Source organism: Lycorma delicatula, chromosome 3, assembly GCF_047948215.1.
Source record: "Lycorma delicatula isolate Av1 chromosome 3, ASM4794821v1, whole genome shotgun sequence".
NCBI classification, from domain to species: Eukaryota; Metazoa; Arthropoda; class Insecta; order Hemiptera; family Fulgoridae; genus Lycorma; species Lycorma delicatula.
The window spans coordinates 222,114,440-222,140,649 of NC_134457.1; the positions used below are offsets into that span (position 1 = coordinate 222,114,440).

The 26,210-nt window shown below is 30.1% G+C and overlaps 1 protein-coding gene across 6 annotated transcripts in view; it reads left to right on the forward strand.

Annotated features, from left to right (window-relative positions):
• LOC142322455 (protein Wnt-5a-like) overlaps positions 1 to 9,427 on the forward strand; it is a 485,502-nt gene extending 476,075 nt beyond the window's left edge. For all 6 annotated transcript variants that reach the window (XM_075361557.1, XM_075361554.1, XM_075361556.1 and 3 more), the window contains one exon: positions 8,845 to 9,427. In XM_075361557.1, coding sequence (XP_075217672.1) covers positions 8,845 to 9,032 — 188 coding nt within the window. In that variant the 3' untranslated portion in view covers positions 9,033 to 9,427. The remainder of the gene's footprint in view (positions 1 to 8,844) is intronic.
• The last annotated feature ends 16,783 nt before the right edge of the window (positions 9,428 to 26,210 follow it).

Here is a 26,210-nt window from a genome sequence, read left to right on the forward strand (position 1 = left end):
GATTTTTTTCTCTGGGGTTCAATTAAATTTAAATAGAAAAAGGGCAGATTTTTTTTTTTTATCATTTTTAATACAACAATTTGCTTAAAAACTGAAGGCAGGGAAAAATATTTATGTTTGTTGATTTCACCACTATAACACTCTCCCCCTCTTGAACAGTTTCTAATTAGCTATAACTACTTTAGATTGTTACTGCATTTCTTTTCACATCATGATGTAGAATGGAATGACAGTTGTTGTCCTCATCTGATTCAAAATTGAGATTCATTGTTCTCAATGACTTTTGAATAGTTTTCATTGTTCAATTAAAAGACCAACTTGAAGATAACTTTCCTCAATTTATTTTGCATGATCATATTTCTTCACCTTATAACATTACACTTTTCAAAAAATCTAAGAAACAATTACTCTTTTTCTTGTAAAGGTAACCGTTTGTTTGAACTTAAGTTATTTTTATTTTGATCCAAACTAAAATTACAGTCAATGAATAAAATTTTGTCTCATTACTTAGATATATTGATTACTTGTAAAAGCTGTCCTTTTGTACCCAAAAGATGGTAAGCCAATTTATATTTGTTTAGTCATTATATTAAATTGCTTTTAAAGGCTTCAGAAATTGCCTTTATTTGTTTCTTCAGAACGGAATTTAGCAATAATCATTGTATATGCACCCAAATAAAAATAAAAAACAGCAGATTCAAAAAACACCAGTTTTTTGGTACTGTTCCTTGTACAGACCAAAAGGAAAACTAAAGTAAGGATCTAGTAATACCATATAGAATTAACTGTGTTATGACTTCATACATGTTAGAGTCCAATACACTTACATGAAATGAAATTAGATCATGCTGTCAATCATGAACTTGCAAGCCATTAAATCTATCAAAGAAAGAATGTCAAGTATATAGCAGTTGTAATGAATTTTGTTCTGAAGCTGTTTCTAATAAAAACAATAGAAGTTTATAATGACTATATAAACATAAAATTACCACAAAATTTTCTGAGTAGGAATAATCAATACGACTTTTAAATTATAAACTATTAAAAATGGAAAAATCAAAAAACTACCAGGTGGAGAGGTTTGATTCAAGCACACTGACATAGTTGTAACAATTTTTAGTTCACTAATATAAAAATTTTTTAATATTTATGATAATGTAAGGATTATTACATTATTTAAAAATTATTATTTAATTCATAAAATTATTATTTAAAAATCATAATAGAAGAATATACAATTGGAAAAAGCCAGGCGATACTGCAAGGTATCAGATAGATTATATCATGGTTAAGCAAAGGTTTAGGAATCAACTCGTTGACTGCAAAACTTACCCTGGAGCAGACATTGATAGCGACCATAATTTGGTGATAATGAAATGTAAATTAGGATTTAAAAACCTGAAGAAAAGGTGTCAGATGAATCGGTGGAATTCAGAGAAGCTGACAGTAGAGGAGGTAAAGAAGATTTTTGAGGAGGACATCGCAAGAGGTCTGAGTAAAAAAGATAAGGTAGAAAATGTAGAAGAAGAATGGGAGAATGTTAAAAAGGAAATTCTTAAATCAGCAGAAGCAAACTTAGGTGGAATAAAGAGAACTGGTAGAAAAACTTGGGTTTCAGACGATATATTGCAGCTGATGGATAAACGTAGAAAATATAAGAATGTTAGTGATGAAGAAAGTAAAAGGAACTATCGACAATTAAGAAATACTATAAACAGTTAGTGCAAACTAGTGAAGGAAGAGTGGATTAAAGAAATGTGTTCAGAAGTGGAAAGAGAAATGAACATTGGTAAAATAGACTGAGCATCATATATGAAAGTTAAGGAAAATTTTGGGGTACATAAATTAAAATCCAATAATGTGTTGAACAAAGATGGTACACCGATTTATAATACGAAAGGTAAAGTCGATAGGTGGATGTAATATATTGAAGAGTTATACGTAGGAAATGAATTGGAAAATGGTATTATAAAGGAAGAAGAGGAAGTTGAGGAGGATGAAATGGGAGAAACAATACTGAGATCTGAATTTAAGAGAGCATTAAAAGATTTGAACGGCAGAAAGGCTCCTGGAATAGACGGAATACCTGTAGAATTACTGCGCAGTGCAGGTGAGGAAGCGATTGATAGATTATACAAACTGGTGTGTAATATTTATGAAAAAGGGGAATTTCCGTCAGACTTCAAAAAAAGTGTTATAGTCATGATACCAAAGAAAGCAGGGGCAGATAAATGTGAAGAATACAGAACAATTAGTTTAACTAGTCATGCATCAAAAATCTTAACTAGAATTCTATACAGAAGAATTGAGAGGAGAGTGGAAGAAGTGTTAGGAGATGACCAATTTGGTTTCAGGTAAAGTATAGGGACAAGGGAAGCAATTTTAGGCATCAGATTAATAGTAGAAAGAAGATTAAAGAAAAACAAACCAAAATACTTGGCGTTTATAGACCTAGAAAAGGCATTCGATAACGTAGACTGGAATAAAATGTTCAGCATTTTAAAAAAATTAGGGTTCAAATACAGAGATAGAAGAACAATTGGTAACATGTACAGGAACCAAACAGCAACAGTAACAATTGAAGAACATAAGAAAGAAGCCGTAATAAGAAAGGGAGTCTGACAAGGATGTTCCCTATCTCCGTTACTTTTTAATCTTTACATGGAACTAGCAGTTAATGATGTTAAAGAACAATTTAGATTCGGAGTAACAGTACAAGGTGAAAAGATAAAGATGCTACGATTTGCTGATGATATAGTAATTCTAGCCGAGAGTAAAAAGGATTTAGAAGAAACAATGAATGGCATAGATGAAGTCCTACGCAAGAACTATCGCATGAAAATAAACAAATACAAAACAAAAGTAATGAAATGTATTAGAAATAACAAAGATGGACCAATGAATGTGAAAATAGGAGGAGAAAAGATTATGGAGGTACAAGAATTTTCTTATTTGGGAAGTAGAATTACTAAAGATGGACGAAGCAGGAGCGATATAAAATGCCGAATAGCACAAGCGAAACGAGCCTTCAGTAAGAAATATAATTTGTTAACATCAAAAATTAATTTAAATGTCAGGAAAAAATTTTTGAAAGTATATGTTTGGAGTGTCACTTTATATGGAAGTGAAGCTTGGACAATCGGAGTATCTGAGAAGAAAAGATTAGAAGCTTTTGAAATGTGGTGCTACTGGAGAATGTTAAAAATCAGATGGGTGGATAAGGTGACAAATGAAGAGATATTGCGGCAAATAGATGAAGAAAGAAGCATTTGGAAAAATATAGTTAAAAGAAGAGACAGACTAATAGGTCACATAATAGTCATTATAGCCATCCTGGAATAGTCGCTTTAATATTGGAAGGACAGGTAGAAGGAAAAAATTGTGTAGGCAGGCCACGTTTGGAATATGTAAAACAAATTGTTAGGGATGTAGGATGTAGGGGGTATACTGAAATGAAACGACTAGCACTGATAAGGAATCTTGGAGAGCTGCATCAAACCAGTCAAATGACTGAAGACAAAAAAAAAGGATTATTAAAATTCCAACCCAACCTGAATGATGCTATGAGTTTGATATGGAATGAGACTAATTGAAGGTATACAGACAATTATGTGATGGAAGAAACAGTGAGAGAATTCTATTTCCCTGCTATCATGTGTTACTTCCCTAAATAACATATGCATAGATATATTTTCTTTTCATAAGATCATTCTGTTATGCTCAAATATTATGTATGTATGCCCTCCAGTGAATGCTTAGCTTAATAGTTATAGTTCATTTGCATATTTCCTAATTTTAATATTTTCTTAAGATAGACTGCAATGTTTCTAAAGGATTCTAAACATTTTCCAGGTGCTCTTTATCTAGAATTTTTAACAATTTGTTAAAGATCAATATGCAGTGTTCTTGATTAAAGATACCCTGATCTCCAAAAGAATTGTCAATAGTAAAAGCACCTACCTGATGGAACACTCCAGGTGGGTTTGTCTATTAGTGGGTAGATTGTTCCACTCTCATGACACACCTCTTTCTCTTATCACTGGAAGGAAGTCTTCTTTCTCAGGGTTTTATTGATTTTGTCAAGATACATACCTGATCCATAAGATTTTGGGAACCTTACAAGCCTTTGCTTGTAAGGTTTGAGTTTAACTCTGTTTGAGTTACTTTATCCTTAGTATTTATTTGTTTTGTTTTGCTTAAAGTAACAGCTTATCAACCTCACTAAGATTCTGTTACACATTCAGTAGCTCCACAGAAAACCAGTGTTGAAGTGATGTACTTATTGGAAAAAACCAGTCTTCCTAATCGATAATACACATAACTTATATAAGAATGCAAAATTTTTAAATTTACCACAATAGTTCATACTTTTGTCACATTCATTGGTTAATATCTTAATATACTGTAAGGTTCAGTCAAAAAATTCCCAAAATAAATTTATTTTATAAAAGTTTTGTACTTTAAAATGTTTTATATTTACTTCAAAATTGCTTTATAAATAAAGTTTCCATTATAAATAAAGTTTCTGGAAGCATTCATTGAAATTTCCTTGCGCTGTTTCATCACATCACCTATACCATAATTAACTTCCTTATGTTACTTTCATTTCAAGCAAGGAAACAAACAAAAAGATAACTGGTGTGTAGTTATGAGAGTATGTTTGATACTCCAGAAGTGTTATTTTGTGCTGTATAAAATACTTCTTGACAAATAAAAATTAATGTTTAAGGAAATGACATGCAATTTAGAATGTCTATTTTTCATTCTAGTAATATGCTGTTGTTTTTGTTGGAGAGGAACTTTTCTAAACTACTTCATAGTACTTATTATATATTAATATTTTTATTTTGTACTTATAAATATATATACTAGCAACCATGTCACGGCTTCGCCCATGTTATATGGTTACTTGTATTTCTTATTAGGGAATATTTAGCCAGTCAGGATGAGCGAAGTGAGCCCTTCCTGTCTAGCCAGGACCCCCATGTGTTCAATAAACTCATGCTTGTGAGAATGATAAATAAAAATTAAAGCCTATTCAATTTTTTAAAACTATCAATGTATTGTATTTTCTTCAGAATAATAGTTAGTCAGTACAGGACCCACTAATTGGTTTTCAGATTTCCCTTTGTAGCTTTGCTCATAAGAAATAAATAATCAGAATTACAATCATAGATTACCATCACAGTGATTGATTCAGTAGTAGTATCATAAAATGGCAAAAATGTAAAAAAACTATGTTTTGTTTTTTTACAGAGAAGTTCATAAAATAGTACATGATTATTACATACACCAAAAATCAAGCTGATATCTTCATTTGTTACCAAAAAATTCAGAAAATAGAAAATTTCATTATTACTCCAATTTAAACTCAAAATTTTCAAAAGTCCTTTCTTAGTGTGTTCTTACTCATAAGTAGACAAATTTTAGCATAAAACAATTTTTCATCAATTTATCTATAGTATTTTTTGGCTGGGCATTTAATACGATTCACTCATGACATGTTCTTATATATCTACATATATATATATATAAACACATAATTATATATATAAGAACAATGGTTGGTATAAATGCCAACCAGGCGAAATATTTAAGTTCTACAAGTTACATATTAAACTTAATAATATAATACACTCAATAGATTTTAATAAAATTTGACTTAAATGTAACACGTAAGAAATTCTAAGTTTAATAAATGTATAATAAAAACAAAAAAATTTACTGAAAGGTTTAGGATAAAACAAGAAATCAAACAAACATATTACAAAAGAAATTTGATAAATATTGAATTATATATAATACAAATCTCCAGTTAGTGAAAGTTTTTTGGACATTTTATATTCAATTATATATTTAATTTGATTAAAACTAATATTGAAATGTATAGAAATAAACTTAATGATTCTAAACATAATATAATTAGTAATTTGATAAGAACAAAAATTAGTAATAATAATAATAATAATCATAATTACATTATGATTACAAAGGATTGGGTTATTATAGAGTGACCCACCGAGTTGGTCTAGTGGTGAACGCGTCTTCCCAAATCAGCTGATTTGGAAGGCGAGAGTTCCAGCATTCAAGTCCTAGTAAAGCCAGTTATTTTTACACGGATTTGAATACTAGATCGTGAATACCGGTGTTCTTTGGTGGTTGGGTTTTCAATTAACCACACATCTCAGGAATGGTCGAACTGAGAATGTACAAGACTACACTTCATTCACACTCATACATATCATCCTCATTCATCCTCTGAAGTATTATCTAAACGGTAGTTACCGGAGGCTAAACAGGAAAAGAAAGGGTTATTATAGAGTATGGGGAGATTTGGTAGAGAATGGTGGCTGTAAGGATTTGCAGTTCCGGGACATTGATGTAGATTCGGTTTCAGTTATTGACACTTGTCTTGATTTGATAAATTTGACAAATGTTGTCCTTGATAATGAGGAACAGTTTATTACGGCTAGTGCGTTTAAATTTAATTTGAAAATTAGTGATAAGAATAATATTATTGAAAATATTTTGTTGGATTTTGAAATAAATATTATTGAAGTAAATCCTAATGATAAAGAACTTTTACGTAATACCATTAGTAATAAAATTCATGAAATTAAATGTGAGAATTTAACCAAAAAACTTATTTTTAATAATAAAAAATTAATTTACAGTCTGAAAAATAAATTAAATAATAATAATAATTGTACTGTTTTAAAATCAGATAAAACCAATACACCAGTCATCATGTATTTTGAAAAATATAACTTGATGAAACAATATATATTAGAAAATAATTTCAAAGAAATAAATGACCCCACTAAAAAATGTTTAAAAATAACTTAAAAGTTTAACAGCAAAATATCGCAGTATTTTAAATTATAATAATAATTTAACATATCACTCCAGATTATACACTTTTGAACCAAGTGCACCAATATTAACTGGACTTTGAAAAATTCATAAAACTGGTATATACATCTATGTGACCTTTAATTAATTTTACAACTGCTCCATCTTATATCATCTCCAAAATAATAGATAAAATACTTAGAATGAAAACGAATTTAGATTACAAATATAATATAAAAAATGGATTCAAGTTTGTAAACAAATTAAAATAGTTAACAGTTGGAGATAATACTAGAATGGTTAGCTATGATATTAGTAATATGTACCCTACCATACCCAAAAATAAAACAATTAACATAAAAAATAAATTAATATACAATCACAAAGACTATTTATTTATTGATAATATTATTGTTCTTATTAGAAATGTATGCCAACAAAATTATTTTAAATCTGATGACAAATACTCAGGACTTACCAATAGGTTTTCCGTTATCAGCCTTCATGTCTGAGATTTATCTACAGGATTTTGAAAATAAAATTATTTATGGCATTACTCATACTCATATCTTATTATGGACTAGGTATGTTAATATTTTTGTTGTATATAATCCCATTATATATAATGAACATCTAATAATTTTGAACAAATTAAACTCATATTATAATGGGTTGAAATTTATATAAATAGGGCAATAAATTATTTAGATGTTAGTATCAAAATTAATAATAAAAATAATTATTTTATAACTTTAGTATATAGGAAACCCACACTAATAAAACCACGATACATAGATATTCAAATCATCCGTGGTCACACAAAATTAATACATATACAAACATCATTAATAGAGCGATTAATTATACTCAGTATAATAAAAATAAAAATAAATTAAACAAAGAAATAGATATTATAAAATAAATTGCTATACGTAATGGTTATAGTGAATCTTTAGTTGATAATATATACAAAAAACAAATATAAAAAATTAACAATAATACACATTTAATACCAGTAAATGACACAAAAAATTGATAATGTGTATTTAAAATATGTATATACTGATAACATTGTTGAAAACATAACATAAAACTAAATTTAAGCCTGCGTACCAGACAAACATTTATATAATAAAACATTTAAAAAGCAGTAAACGTACTGATTCACATGGTTTATACAATTTGGGTGGAGTTTATAAAAAAAAAAATATAATGACTGTGACCATATTTATATAGGAAAATCAGCCAGATCTTTCAAAACTAGATTTTCTGAATGTTTTAGATATTATAAAAACGGAAAACTGCGTTTCTCTAATGTTTCTGACCATCTTATTAATAATGAACATTCAATATCTGATATTCAAACAAGTTTGGAAATATTAGAAATCAAAAAATATAATATGAATGAAAGTAATAGGGGTGTAGACATTTTAGAGAGATTTTGTATATATAAATGTAGATTTAATTTGATCAACCTACATGACATGATTATAAAAACTGCAGTAGATGGCAGCACTTTTTCAGACATTGTTAATGTATAATTCAATCTATTTAAAATCTGTACAGTAATATAACTTTGTTAACATTGGCTAGCCAGACAACACGTATATTTTTTCTATTTTAATCTATTTATTTAAATTTTGGATTTTAAATGTTAAAAAATATGTAGTTTTAATTTTAATTTCAATTTTTAACTTTAAATTATTGATTTTTATAATTATGTAATAAGACATTTTAACAAAGTTTTTATTGTATTTTATAAAAAACCTTTTTTATTATTCTTGATAATGTGTATGTGTAATATGCAATTTGATGTGAACAGTTTAAAAAAATGGATTACAACTGAGGATACGAGAAATTTGTGAAAATGTTTTTGTATATATGATAAAATAAGATAAGTGTCATCCTACTTTATTTATTGTTCTATACTTAGGTTGATCAAGTTCTTTAAATATATATATATACTTGAGTATACATTTTATTTGTTAACAGGAACTCAAGGTCGTATATGTAACAGAACTTCACATGGAATGGATGGTTGCAGATTAATGTGTTGTGGCAGAGGGTACAACACTCAGAAAGTTACAATTAGAGAAAGATGCGAGTGTAAATTTCACTGGTGCTGCTATGTTGAATGTAAAATGTGCATGAAGACTATAGATATTCATACATGCAAATAATTACTTGAACCATTTCTTTTATAATCTTTCTCCTCTTCTCGTACTCTATCTCTCTCTTTTCATCTTTACACATCCTATGTGTGAATCTTGTTCATCATAATAGTTTTCTCTGTACTTTTTCATATCATTCAGCATTTATAAACAAATAATTGGTGTTATTTATTTATTAATTCTGTTTTATTAAAATATTACTCTTTGTATTGTGGCTATAAGACTGTAATATATATAAAACTAAAATGTAATAATTTTTTTAAAGATAGTACAAGTACATGATCAATTTATAAGTTAACAGTTGTAAAATGTATTATATGTTTAGTATGTAAGCTAACTGTACAACTCTCATTATTATGTTACTTTTATTAAATAAGTTCATTCGTTCTTACATCAAACCAGCATTTTATATGTAAACTTCAGAATTAGTTATGTATAAGAATTATTAATTACAATTATTCAATTATGTAAAATAATTAAAATAAATTCGTAACATATTCAGTAAAAATTAAACAATTTTTTATATTCTTTATAAAATTTCAACAATTCAGCTATTGAAAAGTAACCAACAAAAAGAATAGAAAAAATGAGCCCATTGAATTCATTAAATTTAAAAAAGGTGTCAATGAGTTGCAAATGTTTCTATAACTACATCTCTTTCTGTATATATCTACTTTAGAATGGGATTTTTTTATCTAGAGTGGGTGAGATGGGATGAGAGAAATTTTTTTAATTATAATTAGTTTAATAGGTTTTTAAAGTATCTCAGTAATATTTTCACTAAATTGCATCTGAGTTAAAATAGTAATGTGTCTCATGAACCTTTATGTCCAGTTTTCACTGAAATCATTATGTACTCTTTCCCCAAATCTAATATAAAGATTCCTCATCAGAACAGTGCACATCCCAAATCACTCTTTTATGTATTTAAAGAATACGTATTTAACAGATTCAATCGTTATTTATTTTACTTACCTTAAATTTGTTTTTGTTAACAGTTAACTAATTTGTTAATAATAAGTTCATGTTCAAGTAGCATGTTTGCAGAATTTTTTCAATGCAAGATATAAATAGTTATGAGTATCAATATTACAAACACCTAGATAATAAAATTATGAATATGATGTGTTGATGTTTGAGTAGTATACAATAAATAAGTCAATTTAGAGCTTGGTGTATGACTTAAAAAGAATAGCTTTCATAACAATATTATACAAACTTTGGAAACAGAAAACTGTAACACATATCATTTTTTTAGATACTTAGATACTTAGAAAAATAGATTAAAAGTGGGTGTAAATCAGTCCCACCAAAAATGCAGGCAAACTATTGCATGGCTTCCTGGCTATTAATAATAAAAATTAAAAGAGTTAGAGCTAAAAAAACAGAATACATGTTATTTTTTAAAGGGAATAAATAAAAAAAAAAACTCTTTCTAAAAAGAGTATTTTTTAGAGAAATGTATTCATACATATTTTAAGCTTATCAAATTTGGTTGACATAGGTGATGCTTAACAAACTGTAGTACAACAAACGCTGACTAAGCTCTTAAGTGTCTTCAACCAGATGTTGAAGAATGAGTATATACCAAGTGACTCGAAAGGGGCCGCCTGTTCTTGGTAAGCAAGGCAGACAATTTGGACACAATGGCCCTTAGACCAATTTGTTTGGCCAATACCTTTACAAGATCTCTGAGCAGCTGCTTATATCCAGGTTGCTGTCAGAGGTTGAAGAGGCAAGAGGATTTAGCGGCAATACGGATTTTGACCGGTGATCCACAGTGGATGCTGTGAGAACCTTGATGGAAAGAGTGGATATCGCAGTCCAGGGGACATGGTGGACCAGATAGATTCTGTTGGTGGTCCTCTTAGATATCTTGAATGTTTTCTATTCCCTCAAATGGGAATTCATACTTAAATCAGTGGATGACTAGCACATTAGTCCATATTTGAGATGCATGATACAGGCATACTTAAGTGACAGATACCAACAAGGTGTGAATAGCTAACGTTTCAGGATGACCTATGAAGTTCCTCAGGGAACTATATTAGGTTCCCTATTATGAAACATCACGTTTAATGGGCTTCTGAGAATGGCCCTCCCATATGTTCAATATGTTCGCCTTTGCCGATGACCAGGCATTGGTTGTGTCGGCGAAATTGGAGGCGGAAATGGTTAGTAGAGCCGAAGAAATCATCACTCAGATTGAGATCTGGTTGGGTAAGGCCGGGTTATGACTTTCATCACGGAAAACTCAGGCTATTCTAATGACTGGAAGAAGATGGACACAGCCAGTGAGCATTAAGGTAGGGGTTGCAGAGGTACAAACACAGGACCAGACCTTATATCTCAGGGTCTGATTGGATAGGAGACAGGCCTTTACCCGTCATGTTAAAGAGATTTCCCATAAAACTGAAACACTGGTGAAGAAACTGACTCAACTTCTTCGTAATGTCAGAGGGCCTTACTTCAAGAAGAGAGAGTTATATGGTCATGTGACTAACTCCTGTTTGTTGTATGCTGTACTGGTGTGGGGAAGAGCATTGCAGGTAGCCAGAAGCAGACGACTGCTTGAACATGTAAAGCGCAAGATGGTGCTGAGGATAGCGATGTGCTACAGATCAGTCTCGACCGATGCATTACATCTCATTGCTAGGATGCCTTATGCATCATTGCTGGCAGAGATGAGAACAGCGATTTATGGAGGCTGTGATAGAGGTATCGCACACAATAAAATGCTGACCGAATGGCAACGTACATTGAATACCTCTGACAAGGGAAGGTGGATCTACGAGTTAATAAGGGACATCAAGCCGTGGTTCAGGAGGAGGACTGGAGAGCTTAGCTTTTGGCTCTCGCAGTTCCGTATAGACCATGACTGTTTCAGGACATACCTGCATCGGAGGAGACATGTAGAAGACGACAGGTGTCCCTATTGCTTACTGGTGGATTCACCAGCACATGTTATGTTCCACTGTTCCAGATGGGAAGCCCAAAGACAGCACTTGTATAGAGTTACTGGGTCCTTAGAGAACAGCATTATTATCAAAATAATGCTTAACTTGGATGAGGTATTCAATACCATAACTCATGGTAACTCACAGCAAGAACACAATAAAAAAATAAAATATGAACATGTTGTTAACTGAAGGAAACAATAAATTTAATTAAATTATTTAAATTCATTATTTACATTTAAAAAAAATTTAATTATGTTACCAAATCAGTTGTTTCATTATCTACCAGTAGATTGTAACAGCAAACCCACCGGGTTGGTCTAGTGGTTAACACGTCTTCCCAAATCAGCTGATTTGGAAGTCGAGAGTTACAGCGTTCAAGTCCTAGTAAAGCCAGTTATTTTTACACAGATTTGAATACTAGATCGTGGATACCGGTGTTTTTTGGTGGTTGGGTTTCAATTAACCACACATCTCAGGAATGGTCAAACTGAGAATGTACAAGACTACACTTCATTTACACTCATACATATCATCCTCATTCATCCTCTGAAGAATTATCTAAACGGTAGTTACCGGAGGCTAAACAGAAAAAAGAAAGAAAAGATTGTAACAGCAACAGAATAATTCATTCTTTTTCACTGACTGAGATATCAAACTTTTTCAGTACAATAACAAACTTATCCACACAATTTTAAATATTTAATTAATTTATTATAAAAAATATCCATTCTGAAAAAGCAGAGATTTGATTCTGAAAAAGTGCTCAATGGAGGTCATAAAAAGAATAAAACTTATCAAGTGAAATGATCTTTTAGTTAATTTTAACAAAGTTATTATATTCTACTGCTAGGATGCAATTTTTTTAACTATTCAAGTTAAATATGGCCTTTGTTCAAATCCAGCCAATAAACCCACATCATATCCATGAAATAAATAATAAAATAGAAATGGCATGGGAAGTACAGAAATAAGTCCATATCCATGAAATAAATAATAAAATAGAAATGGCATGGGAAGTACAGAAATAAGTCCATCAACAAAACTGAACAGAAGAGTAAAGATCAAAATTTCAGCTACTTCTTTTTTAATTTTTAATATTCCAGAGCATCTTTATGTTATGCAAAGAAATGTCTAAGAAGTAAATGTAATATGTAAAGTAAGTGAAATTCCTGTGCTAAAAAGAGTAAAGAGTCATTAATTTGTTACTTTATTGTTTCTATTTTTTTTTTTATGGTTGTAACACTTGTAACGCAACTGATTTGGTACTAGTCAGAGTTGCCTTCTCTTGAGAGTTGTAATATTCTCTTTACATTCAATCCTGAAGAAAACAAAGTGAAGGAATCACATTATTTCAATAATCATGTGACTAGTCTTTTTATTCTATCTGTAGCATTAATTTTACATAAATGTAGGCTCATTATCATCCAATCCTTATATTTCAAATCACCATAAATCATAAATTTTATTCCATGTGATTAAATTTATGAACTATCAAAACTTCAATTAAATTATTTTATTTTATAATTAAAATGTGTATAAATTATTGTTTATTTACAATAATTTTTAATTATTGATTATAGTTAAATGTAACATTATGTAGACAGCTTTGAATAACAAACTTTCTTTTTTGAGATACAAGATAAGTAGATTCATGTAAGCATATTCCTCGTAGGAAGTTCCCTCAATTATAGATGTGAAACATGATTAAAATTCTTTTACTAGAGAACATTTTTTTAGAATTTACTGACTTTTATAAAAAAAAAATCCAATGGTTGGTCATTTTATCTATTTATTCAAGTGATAATAGAAAATTCAGTAAATCAATACTGTTGATTTAATTTACAATGCTACAACTGTTCCAGTCATCAGGAAATGTTAAACACAAATGTTACAAATATTATACAAACATTAAATATGTTATGTTAATGTTAAATATTATACAAATAGTATAAAAATGTTAAATACAAATACCAGGAAATGTTAAACACAGGTGGAAGCATGATATAAATAATCAGTTCATCTTTCTGACAAAATGCATTTGTAATTAAAAGCATATATGTAATTAACTCATGGTAGTACCTCAAGAACACAAACAAAAAGACTTTTACTTAAACTTTTCTGAAGGATATTGTAGCGCAGATTTATTTGTTCAGTGCATATGCACCAATACATTCCACCTTTCCTGTGTCTTTCTCTACCAATCTGTGTAAACTTTCTTTGTATGATAATAATCCATTACATATTCTCTTAATCCTGTGATCTGGGCCTTATAAATAGATATCTATGTAGTTCTAGTAGGATATAAATAAATAGTTTCTTTGAAGATTATTTTACATTATAAACTGGATTATTTAACAGCAGCTTTATTTATAATGAAGCCACTTCTCTATTTTATGGAGTATATTATAAAATTTCTATGAAAAACCTTTTTTAGATATTATCTAACCTTTAAAAAATAGTATGATATAATACTGATATCATTTTCATTACATTATTGGTTGTAAATTCTACACAACTGAAAAAAATCTCATGGAAGATGTTTTCAAACTAAAATGTCTACTTTTTAAAACAAGAATACACGCACAGGGTTTCTGTTTTGAAGTTGGTGTTAATTGTTAAAGGTAAATATTTTAGTTTATGAAATACTTTTTCAGAATTTTTTTAAATATTAAAGAATAATTCAACAAATAAAGAGACAAGCATCTACAGTTAAAAACCAAATTCAAAATAATTAGATGATACTTTCAAAATCATGAGTCAGCATCCCCAGTTATTCATTCATATAACATCCAATATGCAACTGAACAAAAATAAAAATAATTAATTCACAAATAAATTAGTCTACTGGTTAAACTCGTCATCACAAAATCAGGTGATTTTTGAAGTCGAGGGTCCTAAGATTCAATTTCTTGTAAAGGCAGTTGCTTTTATTTGGATTTGAATGCTAGACTGTGGATAATGGTGTTCTTTGGTGGTTGAGTCAATTAACCATATGTCTCGGGAGTGGTCAACCTGAGTCTGTTCCAGACTACATGATTACCAGTATATTGCTCAATGCCTGCAGCAATATCAGACCTGACTAACCGGTTATTACTACAACCGGTTAGTCAGGTTATTGCATTTGGCTATATACACACATCCGGACCTGGCAGTAGCTGGAAAACTGGTTGGAGAAAAAATGAATTCACAAATAAAAGTAATAAATTATGAAGAAAAATGTTTTCAGGGGTAAGATTTCATGTTTGGGGGCCAAATCAATCTGAAATTTACTCTCAGATGCATAAGCAGTAATTTTAAAAGATATTCAGTTAACTTTATTACTGAGTTGAAAAGTAATAAGTATACCAATAAAAAATGTAAGATGTACCTTATGGTGTTAGTATGTTACTACCAACATGAGGGAAAACAAATTGAGGTTTGTTTCATCACCATTTCTGAAATTATTCACTGATGTGCTTATTCAAGGAGATCCATATTTTTAAAAGAAAGAATTGCTAAAAATTGTTTTGTCATTACTATGTAATTTTTAGTACAATTCATTCACTTGAACTATCATTATATGTACAAAATGGCTTTCAAAACAGTTTACAAACAGCCAAAAAGAAACTAGACTTTGCTTATATAGTAAACTTTGTAAATACAGTAAACTATTGATCAAATACTATTGAGTAAATTCAATACTATTTGATCAATTTTTTGAAAGAACAGTGATGTGATGATACTAGATACACAACCGTAAGCTAAAATTCAAATGGTAGAGCTTGGAGGGGAACCATTCCAGCTGTCCAGCTAAGAAATATTTAATCTAGCCATCAGTTGGAAAAATGATGCTAGCAATCTTTCTGATACTAAAAGTCTAATTTTCTGAGATTTTTGAAATGGTAGTCTACTGTCAGATATGCTTGTAAACAAAATGAGCTTCAAGAAATTCTGATCTACACATCACATAATTATTAGTGTGTAATAATTCATAAATAGACTAGATTCTGTTACATTCACCTTGTTAGATTTTCCAGTTAGATTTTATGTTTGGACCCTCAAGAAGCCAGTAAATAGAGTCAAGTTTCACGGTAAACTTGACTTGCACTTAAAGATGTTTACCACTTTACTTATTGAATACCCTTGTGCGTATAAAAATATATATTACATTCAATAAGAATGATGGGGTAGCCTTCTTGATTTTTCGTTTTCTGCAAAATGTTGTTACAATTGCCTGCTTAATTCTAGCATAACTGACTGCACTGCACCTTACCTGTAATCTTTGACAGATCTATATGAATTTTGACTAAAATGGAGTGTGAATATTACGTGATGTTTGCATTTATGTCAGTGGTCACAATTCACTTATTAAAACTGCTGCCTTTCCTTATTAGAAATATAAATAGGTTAATGTTATTTTATAATTGTGCTTTACTTACATTACAAAAAAGATAGACTATGTGATTAATTTAGTCAGTGGAAAGGAAAAAAGTTCTTTGATAATAAGCGTTCAGGATGCTTTCCCCACCAGGTCACACTAAGGATGCTTGGTTCTAAAGGTCCTGAAATCCTCAGCATTAACTTAAAGTGGAATCTGACCCAAATTCAAAGAACCGTAATTGATTTTAACAGAATCAAGGTTAAGAAAAACAAGTAAATGATAAGAAAAAATTAATTAGACACATGGATAAACAAACTTGAAACAAACAACCCTACTTACAAGATAGCTTCAAAGCCACCTCTATCACCCTGCTCACCATTTCTTGAGAGATTGGAACATATTTACCCATGACAAGCAAAGCATGTAATGATGTATAGTCCTGCATTGAAAACCAAAATTATACATTGTCATTCATTCTATGTAACCTCCTATGTGCAAAAACCTAAATTTTTCAGGAGAGCAGAAAAACCTTTGAAACTGAATTAACACAATGTAATATTACAGTTATATTGTAAATTTATTCTAAGATGTCTAATTATCTTTTCTTTTTAAGATAAATTCTTTGTCTGATTTGCCTTTTTGCTTGTAAACAAGGTTTTTTTCATCTGTTATTCACTTAGGAGATTTCTTACAATTTGAAAAAATATGTATGTGTTTATTTTGCCACATAGGTGATTTCAAACAATGGTGATCGGTTACATAGGGCCTTTTGAACTTTATTCTTGGGTGTTTTAAACATGGTATAGTTGAAAAATATACTTTGAAAAACATCTGCCTGCTTATAAACTTAATTTTATTTGCTTTTTTCTTAAACTGAAACCTAGTAAAGTGTTCATGATATTATTAGATTCTTTATATTATAAAATGTTTTTCTTAATTATTGAAATTACTAGGAAACAAAATAACTGTAGAGATAGAAAGTAAAGATATTACTCACAAAACACTTTTATTTTTTTAGATAACAGTACATAAATATATTATAAGAGATATTTAATTAGTTTCTTATCCTACTGACCTAGAACTTACTAATATTAACTTAATCATTTTTGTTTATAACTAATTTTTGTTTTTTAAAAAAAAATTAAACTTGGTATTGAATTATTACCATTAGGTTTACAAACTAAAAATAAAACTAATGAATAACTATTGCTTCATTACTATACTGTAAAAATATAAAAACACTCTTAAAAAATTAAAGTAACAGTTCTATACACTATAGTTTTACAAAATAAATGTACTGTATAATATTATTTCATTAAAAGTATTAATCTACTGACACCTTTCTTTAAATTTCTTTTTACCTTAACATGATCTGTTGCTCCTCTTTTTTCTGCACAACTGAATGGAAGACCATCATAGAAGTGCCAAAAATCTTTATCTATAACTTTTTTAAGCTCCTGCAGATGTTGATATTTCGTGTTACTTATGGGGATTCTTGAATTATATAATGGTAGCAGTTTTTGATTTTCATATAACTTACGACGATGTTGTAAATAAGACCAATGCATTGTAATCCAGTTTGTAATTAATTTTACCAGTTTCAAGATACTGTAGTTGCAGAATGTCAGTAACACAGTTGTCACCAGTTTTTCTACCTGGTCTCAGAGAACACAAATTTGTTTTCATATTTCTGTAATTTTGTAAAAAATCATAATTTACAACTTTAATTATGTATGGCTGTTGAGGGCAAGCCATCCTCATCTGACAAATATAGTCACTTGGTCCACTAATTGGGGGATAGAAGTACCCTTCAAGTGTTGCATGCACATTATCTGCAGCCATATGTATATGCCCTTTTTCCAAAATTAATTGATTAATTTTTATTGAATACCTTATAACAAAATCTCTTAAAGCTGATGCAAGGACTTTATTTCGGTTTTAATAATTGCACCCATCAGATATGTTATTAACTTTTTTGTAGCCACAACCTGCTTTTGATGAAAGGTAATCAATAATACATGTTGTAAACTCATTGCTAGTAACCCCTCCATCTGCCTCATTCCACACATACAAATTCACATCTTTTGAATTTATCTCATATATTGTGAAATCATGAATTTGTAATATCTGTCTATAATATATGGATGAGTCTTCAGTTTTTGGTGCCAGAAGGACACTCTGAAGGTCCATAGCAACAACCAAGTTCTTTTCATTAGCCTCTGCTACAGCATCTAATCTAGCTTTTGCACTTCTGTCCTTCTTTTCAATGTGAAAGAAACTCTTCATCTGAAAGATTTCCAGCCTGTGGGCACAACATACTTCACACTGATCTTTTCTAGGTTTATGTATGGCAATAATAAACTCTTTTTTTTTTAATATTTGTGAACAAAGTGGCAGCCATATATAACTTACACTTATTTTGTGATTCCATGATTTAAAAATTGGTTCAACATAAGTTTTACTAGTAGAATTCCAGCAATAATGGCTTGGTACCTTTGGAAGAAGTGCAATCCTTTCAAAAAGAAACTTGTGTTTCTTGCTAGTTGCTTTTTCACGTTCTGTTTGAGCACTAATTTTATTTGCTTCTAGTTTATGTTTTTCAACTATAGCCTGGCATTTTAAATTTAAGAACTTTTCTCTTTCTTTTTTATAATCTTCTCTCTTTTGTTTCTTTTCTGTTATTTTATCAGTCTGTCCATTTAGTTCACCAATTGATTTTCCATTCTCATGTTTTTTATTTCAGCAACAATTTTTTTGGCTTTCTAACCTTATTTACTTCTTCACAAAAGGTGTTAGTTGCAGTAGGACTATTTGAGCCAACTTCCTCATTAATAACAGTCAATTCAATACTAGGTCTGTCAGAACTTACAACAGAGTCAATCAATGATAAAATAGCTCTTGAATTATTATTTGGTGTGTTATTTGAGACAACTATATCAATAAACTCCAGCTGGTCTTCCACAACCTGGTTATAATGTAAGAATCATCAGAAAGAACGTCAAATGTATTTTCAAATTGGAATGCCTGATCTGAAATCTTTTCATCAAGTATCTCATTTTGTATTTTTTTTCTTCAGCAACAGTATTATTGATAGTGATGCTTTCTGAGGAACTCCTGTTTTCTTGTGAATATTCATTGTTAGAATCTAAAAATTTATAGACAGCAGTGTTACCTGAATTGGTATCAATGAATTACAAAAAAGGATTCTATCTTCATTGGCTTCATCAAAAGAAGATCCATTTTGTTAAACTAATTCGATACTGGCATTTGCACCTACTGCTGCTTTCAATATACCTTCAATTGATCTGGAATGATCTTGGGTACCTGAAAGAAAAAATCATAAAAGCTAATAATATGGTAGTGAACAAAAATATATGAACGTTTGAATTTTATTTTATTGACAGAGCTACCAGATATTATTTAACTGATTTATAGTGCTCATTTTATAGCATAGAATCATCACTCAAGGCATTCAGCATGTTATTAGATGTGCAAAACACACATCTAAAAAAAAGGAATCTATCAAGAAATTATCAGCTTACTAGAACATATTACCTATTTTAAATTTATTAAAATAAAGTTAAAGGATAGATTCAATTTAGTAAGTAAAAGTGGCTGCAAAGACTGCAATTAAAAAAATCTTTTAAACATCAAGACTTACCAGTTTTGTCTAAAGGACAGGAGCTCTGGACTGCTTCAATGTTAGCTTCTGTTTCAATTTCATCAACAAATTCATCCTTTGTTGCCTCTTGGGTTTCTAGAAAAACAACATAATACAATAAAATCATTAACAAAAAAAATGTGTTATGAATTTTCTATTATAACATAATTTCAGTTATAAGGGAAAATGTAACCGTAACAGATTTTTAATCATAGTACTAAAAGTTATTTCTAAAGAATCTTAAAACAAATTTTACTTATAGGTCAATACCTCAAGTAAATAACATAATTAGCGAAAAAATTAATTTTCACAAATTTCATATGGTATCATCATTAATGGTTTTCATAAATAATCAATGCAAATGATAGCTAAATTTAGTACATCCTAACCTTAAATTAAATTATACAAGTTATATTAAAAAGGAATTAAAATTAACTTACCAGTAAACTTTCTTGTTGCTAAGCTCAGAAGAAGTTCCCCATGACTAAAAATGGGATTACTTTTATTCATATTTTCAAAAAACAGTTAAATCTAGCTAAAAAACAAAAAAACCGTTAACCACATGTGTTAATCACAATAATACAAGTACAAACAGCTGATTGTATGAAATCTCAAGTAACATCTGGTTCACATTACATAGTTCACCCTAAGCCATCTACATAACAGCATCAAATTGAGGAAACTCCCATGTGGATTAATGTTACAAAAGAGCTTTCTAAAGTTGAAAAATATTCTGTTTTTAGATAGGAGATTTCTTTTCTCATTATAGCATTAGCTACAATTTTTTCACCACATAAGGGATTTCATAGACTTGTAGAGTTTGAAAAGCTGATTCCAGTATAACTCAAAATCGATTTTTGAGGCACACAGGAGGTTTCACAGAATGAATGACGATATTATACCAGTACCAGTAACTGATTTTTATTCAGAAATTAAACAGTCAATCAGGAGCATATTAGAGTTTCCTACAACTCTAATATGCTACAAAATTCTGTTTGTGGAATTGTTTAGTTAGAAAAGACTGTGTTCCTGACTAGTTGTTTAATCGTGAAAGGCAGGTTCAAAGTTTTGTCTGTGTAAGCTCTAAAGTTTTGTTGGCAGTATAAGACCAAAATGAACCTGATCTCACAAAATAGATTGTCTCCTTTTCCTTTTGCCAATACCTTACTCCTGCGCAAATGCAATTTCAAACAATACAATAAATCTATATTGATTACTGTGTATTTAATCTTAAATTTATCAGTTTCTAGTAAAAACATAAACTATCGTGATAGGTTCACAGTTAAACACCAAGTATATATGTATCTTATAGCTCTATTCATTTTTCAGCTCTTGAGCTTACTGGCTTTACTAGCTTTACTTGCGGCTCACTGTAATATAATAGCCAGCTCAAAAAGTATTCTTATTCAATGTATTACAACTTAAACTCAGTTCAATTAATACATTTTTGTCATATACTGAGACTAGAATATACTGTATAACAAGTTTTTTCATGAAGTTCAGAGTATGTGTCATCTTACCCAGCATTCAACAATTATAATACAATAAGCACTTAAGTGCTTGCATAAGGGCCTCTTAGTTTCATGTTATTTTGGCTAGAATGCTTTCTCTCTCTCGCTATATATATATATATATGTGTGTGTGTGTGTGTGTGTGTATGCACTCGCATTACCCAAATTGTAAAAAAGTATAAATGGTAAACAAGCATTATGTTTATTGTGAATTAAATTGATAGTCAAATTACTTATATCTTTGTTGTGTGGAAGTCTTTTTAATTTACTCTGAAAAAATGCACATGCTTTCATTGTTTGAGATCTTCTGTTGTTATGAAACCTAGAATCATTTTTATGATATTGACAATAAATACAACTGAGAAAAATGTATTAAACAAAATAGCTCAATTCAAATTATGACAAAAACAAAGATTCTTCAATACATCCAAATTAGTGCTAACAAGAACAATGTTACCTGTAGTTCTTGACCATCTTCACTATTTCTATACTAATAATATGAAAAGGATATTCTTACCAGTCTGGTTAATGCTGCAATCTGACTAATATGGTAAAATATATTTCTCCTTAAAACTGTTGGATTCACAATACCTGAAATGTTTCAGGGAGTAACAGCCTGCAAACTGAAAGGTATGAAGTAAGGATAAAATGCAAACAGTTAAATTATGTTTAATAAAACATAATTGCTCCTGTATTTCATCAAGTTAAACAATATAAGTAGAATTTAACAAAATGATGTCTGCTTTTGGTATTTTTTGTCTGACTAACACCCATATCAGTTTGTCACTTAAATAAATAAATCAATAAAAACTTCAGGGGCATATTCAGCTCAAAACAGAAAGGGGACAACTTTCTGATTTTAACTTCTTTCATTGTGGCCATGCGAGGGGTGTACTATATAACAATACACAATAACAAAAGGAAGAATAATATTTATTTTTAAAAAAAACTAATATTGTAACAATAGTTTGTGAGGATTAGATGCAAATTGTCTAACTACAGTTTCAACTAATTGCTCCTTGTTAACAAAACCCACTGTCAGTAAATGCTTAACATAGCTAACCCATTTCACCAGTTTTCATCAATGGTGCTTCTTAGACATGTTTTAATTCAATGAAAGGAATCTTTCTAACAGTCAGGAAAAAACATCCGCTCTTTTTTAAAACCTCATCTAAGACTGGTGCTTCCTATACCTCATTCCACACGTTGAACCACAATTCCCATTCTCCTTCAATGCCTTCTAAATTGTAGAAAGTTGCACAAGATGAAGTACTTTTACTCCATTCCTCTAATCAAATACCTCTCATGTTACTCGAATGGAAATTTATCAATGAAAATGCAGGTGATTTGTCTGCAGAAAATTCGACTTCTAAACATGATATCATGGAATAAATGAAAAATAATTTAATTTGACCAAATGTCGATGTGTATGTGGACATGGCATCTTGCTGCATTGGTTTAACAAGGAAGGTTATAACTGACATTTTTGTCAAAATTGAGTTTTATTCAGTATATGGTTATACTAGTTGATTTTAATTCAAAAATATGATCCTTATCATTAAAACATTAAAAACTTATGGAAGAATCATCAGTAGAAAGTTTCATACAGACATTTTTTTAAAACAAATTTTTTTGGACTAAGTGACCCCAAATCGGATATTTCCACATATCCATATGATCATAAATCTGTCATTAGGTAGTTAAATGTTTTTCTTTCTTTAGTAACAAATTCAAGATAAACTAGAAACAAGCCAATTTTACTGATATAAAAGCTGAGCAATTACCAAAAGTAATACTGGTAAGTAAGCCATCTTTAGAATTATTTTTAATTGTACATCAGAATTATTGATTATTTAGAAGAACTTAACAAAAATTATAAAGTTAAATATGAAACTCTATTTTATGTTAAAAGATCCAAAAGAATCCCTAGTGTAATAACACTTGCAAGCATAGAAAGTTAATCAAAAAATATAAGAATTACAAATTTTATATTACATGCTTTTAAAGCAAGAGCTTATATAAATTTATCGTAGGTAAATACATTGCAATTTAAATAAAAGCATGTAAACATCACCCGTAGGCTACTTTCCAATAAAAGTTCTAATATCGATTCATTATAAGTGGATGGCAGGTGGCTGGCATGAAAAAACAAACTTTGGTTGTAAAAATTTGCATACACTACTTACACATGTGTATGAAAGTAACAGCTGCGCTGACTGTAACAAAAATGTGTGTGCTCTTATGTACTTGATAAATAGATTTAAATTTAATTTATATATACTGGAGGAAGTAAAGTAAAAAATAAATATATATAGAGGAAAAATGAGGAGAGATAATAATTACTGATAAGATATAATTACTGGAAAGGTAGATGTGAAATAGAGAAAAACATCACAAATCTTTGGGAAAATGAAGCTAAAATGTATTAGTATCAGAAGTTAAATTATTACAAAAATTATAAATTTAAATATGAAACTCTATTTTATGTTGAAAGATCAAAAAAAAATCCCTAGTGGCATAACTCTTGCAAGTAAAGAAAGTTAACAAAAAAATGAAGAATTACATGCTTTTAAAGCAAGAGCTATGCTTATGTAAATGTATGGTAAGTACATACATAGCAAGTTAAATAAAACCATGTAATAAACATCTCAGTAGACTACTTACCAAAAAATATTCTAATATTGATTTGTTATAATAAGTGGATGGAAGGTGGCTGGCACGAATAATTAGTATTAAATGTATTAGTATCAGAAGTGCAAATGGAAAACCATTGTTAAGGAGAAAATAAAGCACTAAGAAACACCAGAAATACATAGAAGAGAAAAATTACAGGAAGAGAAAAGAATAAATTACCAGAGAAGAATCTGTATTACAAAGCAACTAAAGTTGATAAAGCTCTGTGAGACTGAAACAAGTATAGAGTCATATGAATTAATGTACACCATCTGAATTATTATGTTGTCTGGTAGAAATAGAACTTTATACTTTATAAAAGATGAACTACTTTATAAAGAACTTTATAGTAGAATGATCTTTATACTTTATATATAAAATTTTTAAGGCTGGAAAATGGTCCCAGATTTTAAAATGTGGTCATTTTTACCATTCCAAACCAAGCAGGGGCAAATAAATGTAACAACTATTGCACCCAGTTGAACAACTCATACATTGAAAATACTTACTAGAATAGTTTAAAGATGAATATAACTTGTAAAAGGTATATTAGATATAATTTAAGTGTGTAGTAGGTAAATTAGTTAATTAGCTCAGTTTCAGAAAGAGAATGGGTGCAAAGTTAGCTACTCTGTGACTGAGATTTAATTTACAATGTAGGCTTAAAAAGAATAAGGCTGCCTACATGACATTTGTAATTCTGGAGAAGGCATTTTATAATATAGAATGGAACAAAATTGTTTAATTTTTTTAATAAAATGGACTGGTTTATTGGGAAAGAAGACTGATTATACATACATGTATACAATTTGTGCAAAAAGTCAAGTACAGTGCAGAAAATCTAGAAGATGAAGAAAGGTAAACATTAATTCAGGAAGAAGCGAGAAAAATATGTAGCCTGTATCTACTTTCCTTTTGTTGTTTTTAACTTTTATATAATGGTGCCTGTATGCACACAAAATAAACTTAGTCATGTTGTATGGGGTACCCATATGGCATAGAGCACTGACAGTAGCTCAGAATAGAAGGATGATGGAGGGAATTCAGGACATGTATTGCACTTTGGATAGCGGTGGGATACAGTCTGGTATCTATGGATGCCATCGTGGTTGTATTGGGAGTGATTCCTTTACATCAACTTGTGAAGCATCGAGTGAATATATTTGACGGAAGTGATAAAGAAGCTACCTTTAACAAAACGATGGTGGAGTGGCAAGTCCAATGGGACACAACTCATAAAGGAAGCTGGACCTATAGGTTAATTAGGAGGTGCAACTGTGGTTCGAGAGGGGATTCAATGAGTTAAATTATTGGCTCACCCAGTTCCTGTCCAATCACGGTGCATTTAGGATGTATTTATATAGTAGAAGGATGGCTGAAGATGAAATGTGCCCTTATTGTGGCCCTTATTGTGCCCATTGATTAAACAGAACATGTTATTTTTGATTGTAACAGGTGGAACCAAGAGCGTCATGTATGCCAACTACAAATTGGTCCACTTACGGTAGATAATATTATATCAAAAATGTTGGAAAGCAAACGGTATTTTAAGGTGATTTCTAAGTTTGTCACCTGCGTTATTAAAACCAAGGTTGCAAAGTTTTGATAAACATGCAGCGGAGCAAGTGACATTGTGAATAGGGAGGGCAGCCCTGGTCAGGAGGAGGTGGGTGTTAAATAAAAGATCTGACCGGCAGATAGACCTGTCTTGCTGGATTTACAGCCGGTAGACGGGAAGGTCCGTTTGAGTAATGGACACCTCCTGGGCCGAGTCTACACTTAATTGTTGATCCAGCCCAGGGGAGTAGGGGATATAAAAAAAGACTTTTATATAATAGAAGATATAGGAATTGAAAGAGAAATTTGAAAACAGAACAACTATCCAATGAATATAAATGTTATATTCACCAGTGACATTGTTCTTACAATGTAACAACTGGAAGTAGTTAGAAGACACTCTGAATGCCATGGATATGTTGCTACAACTAGACATCGCTAATTGGTCCTTATAGAATTAGTACC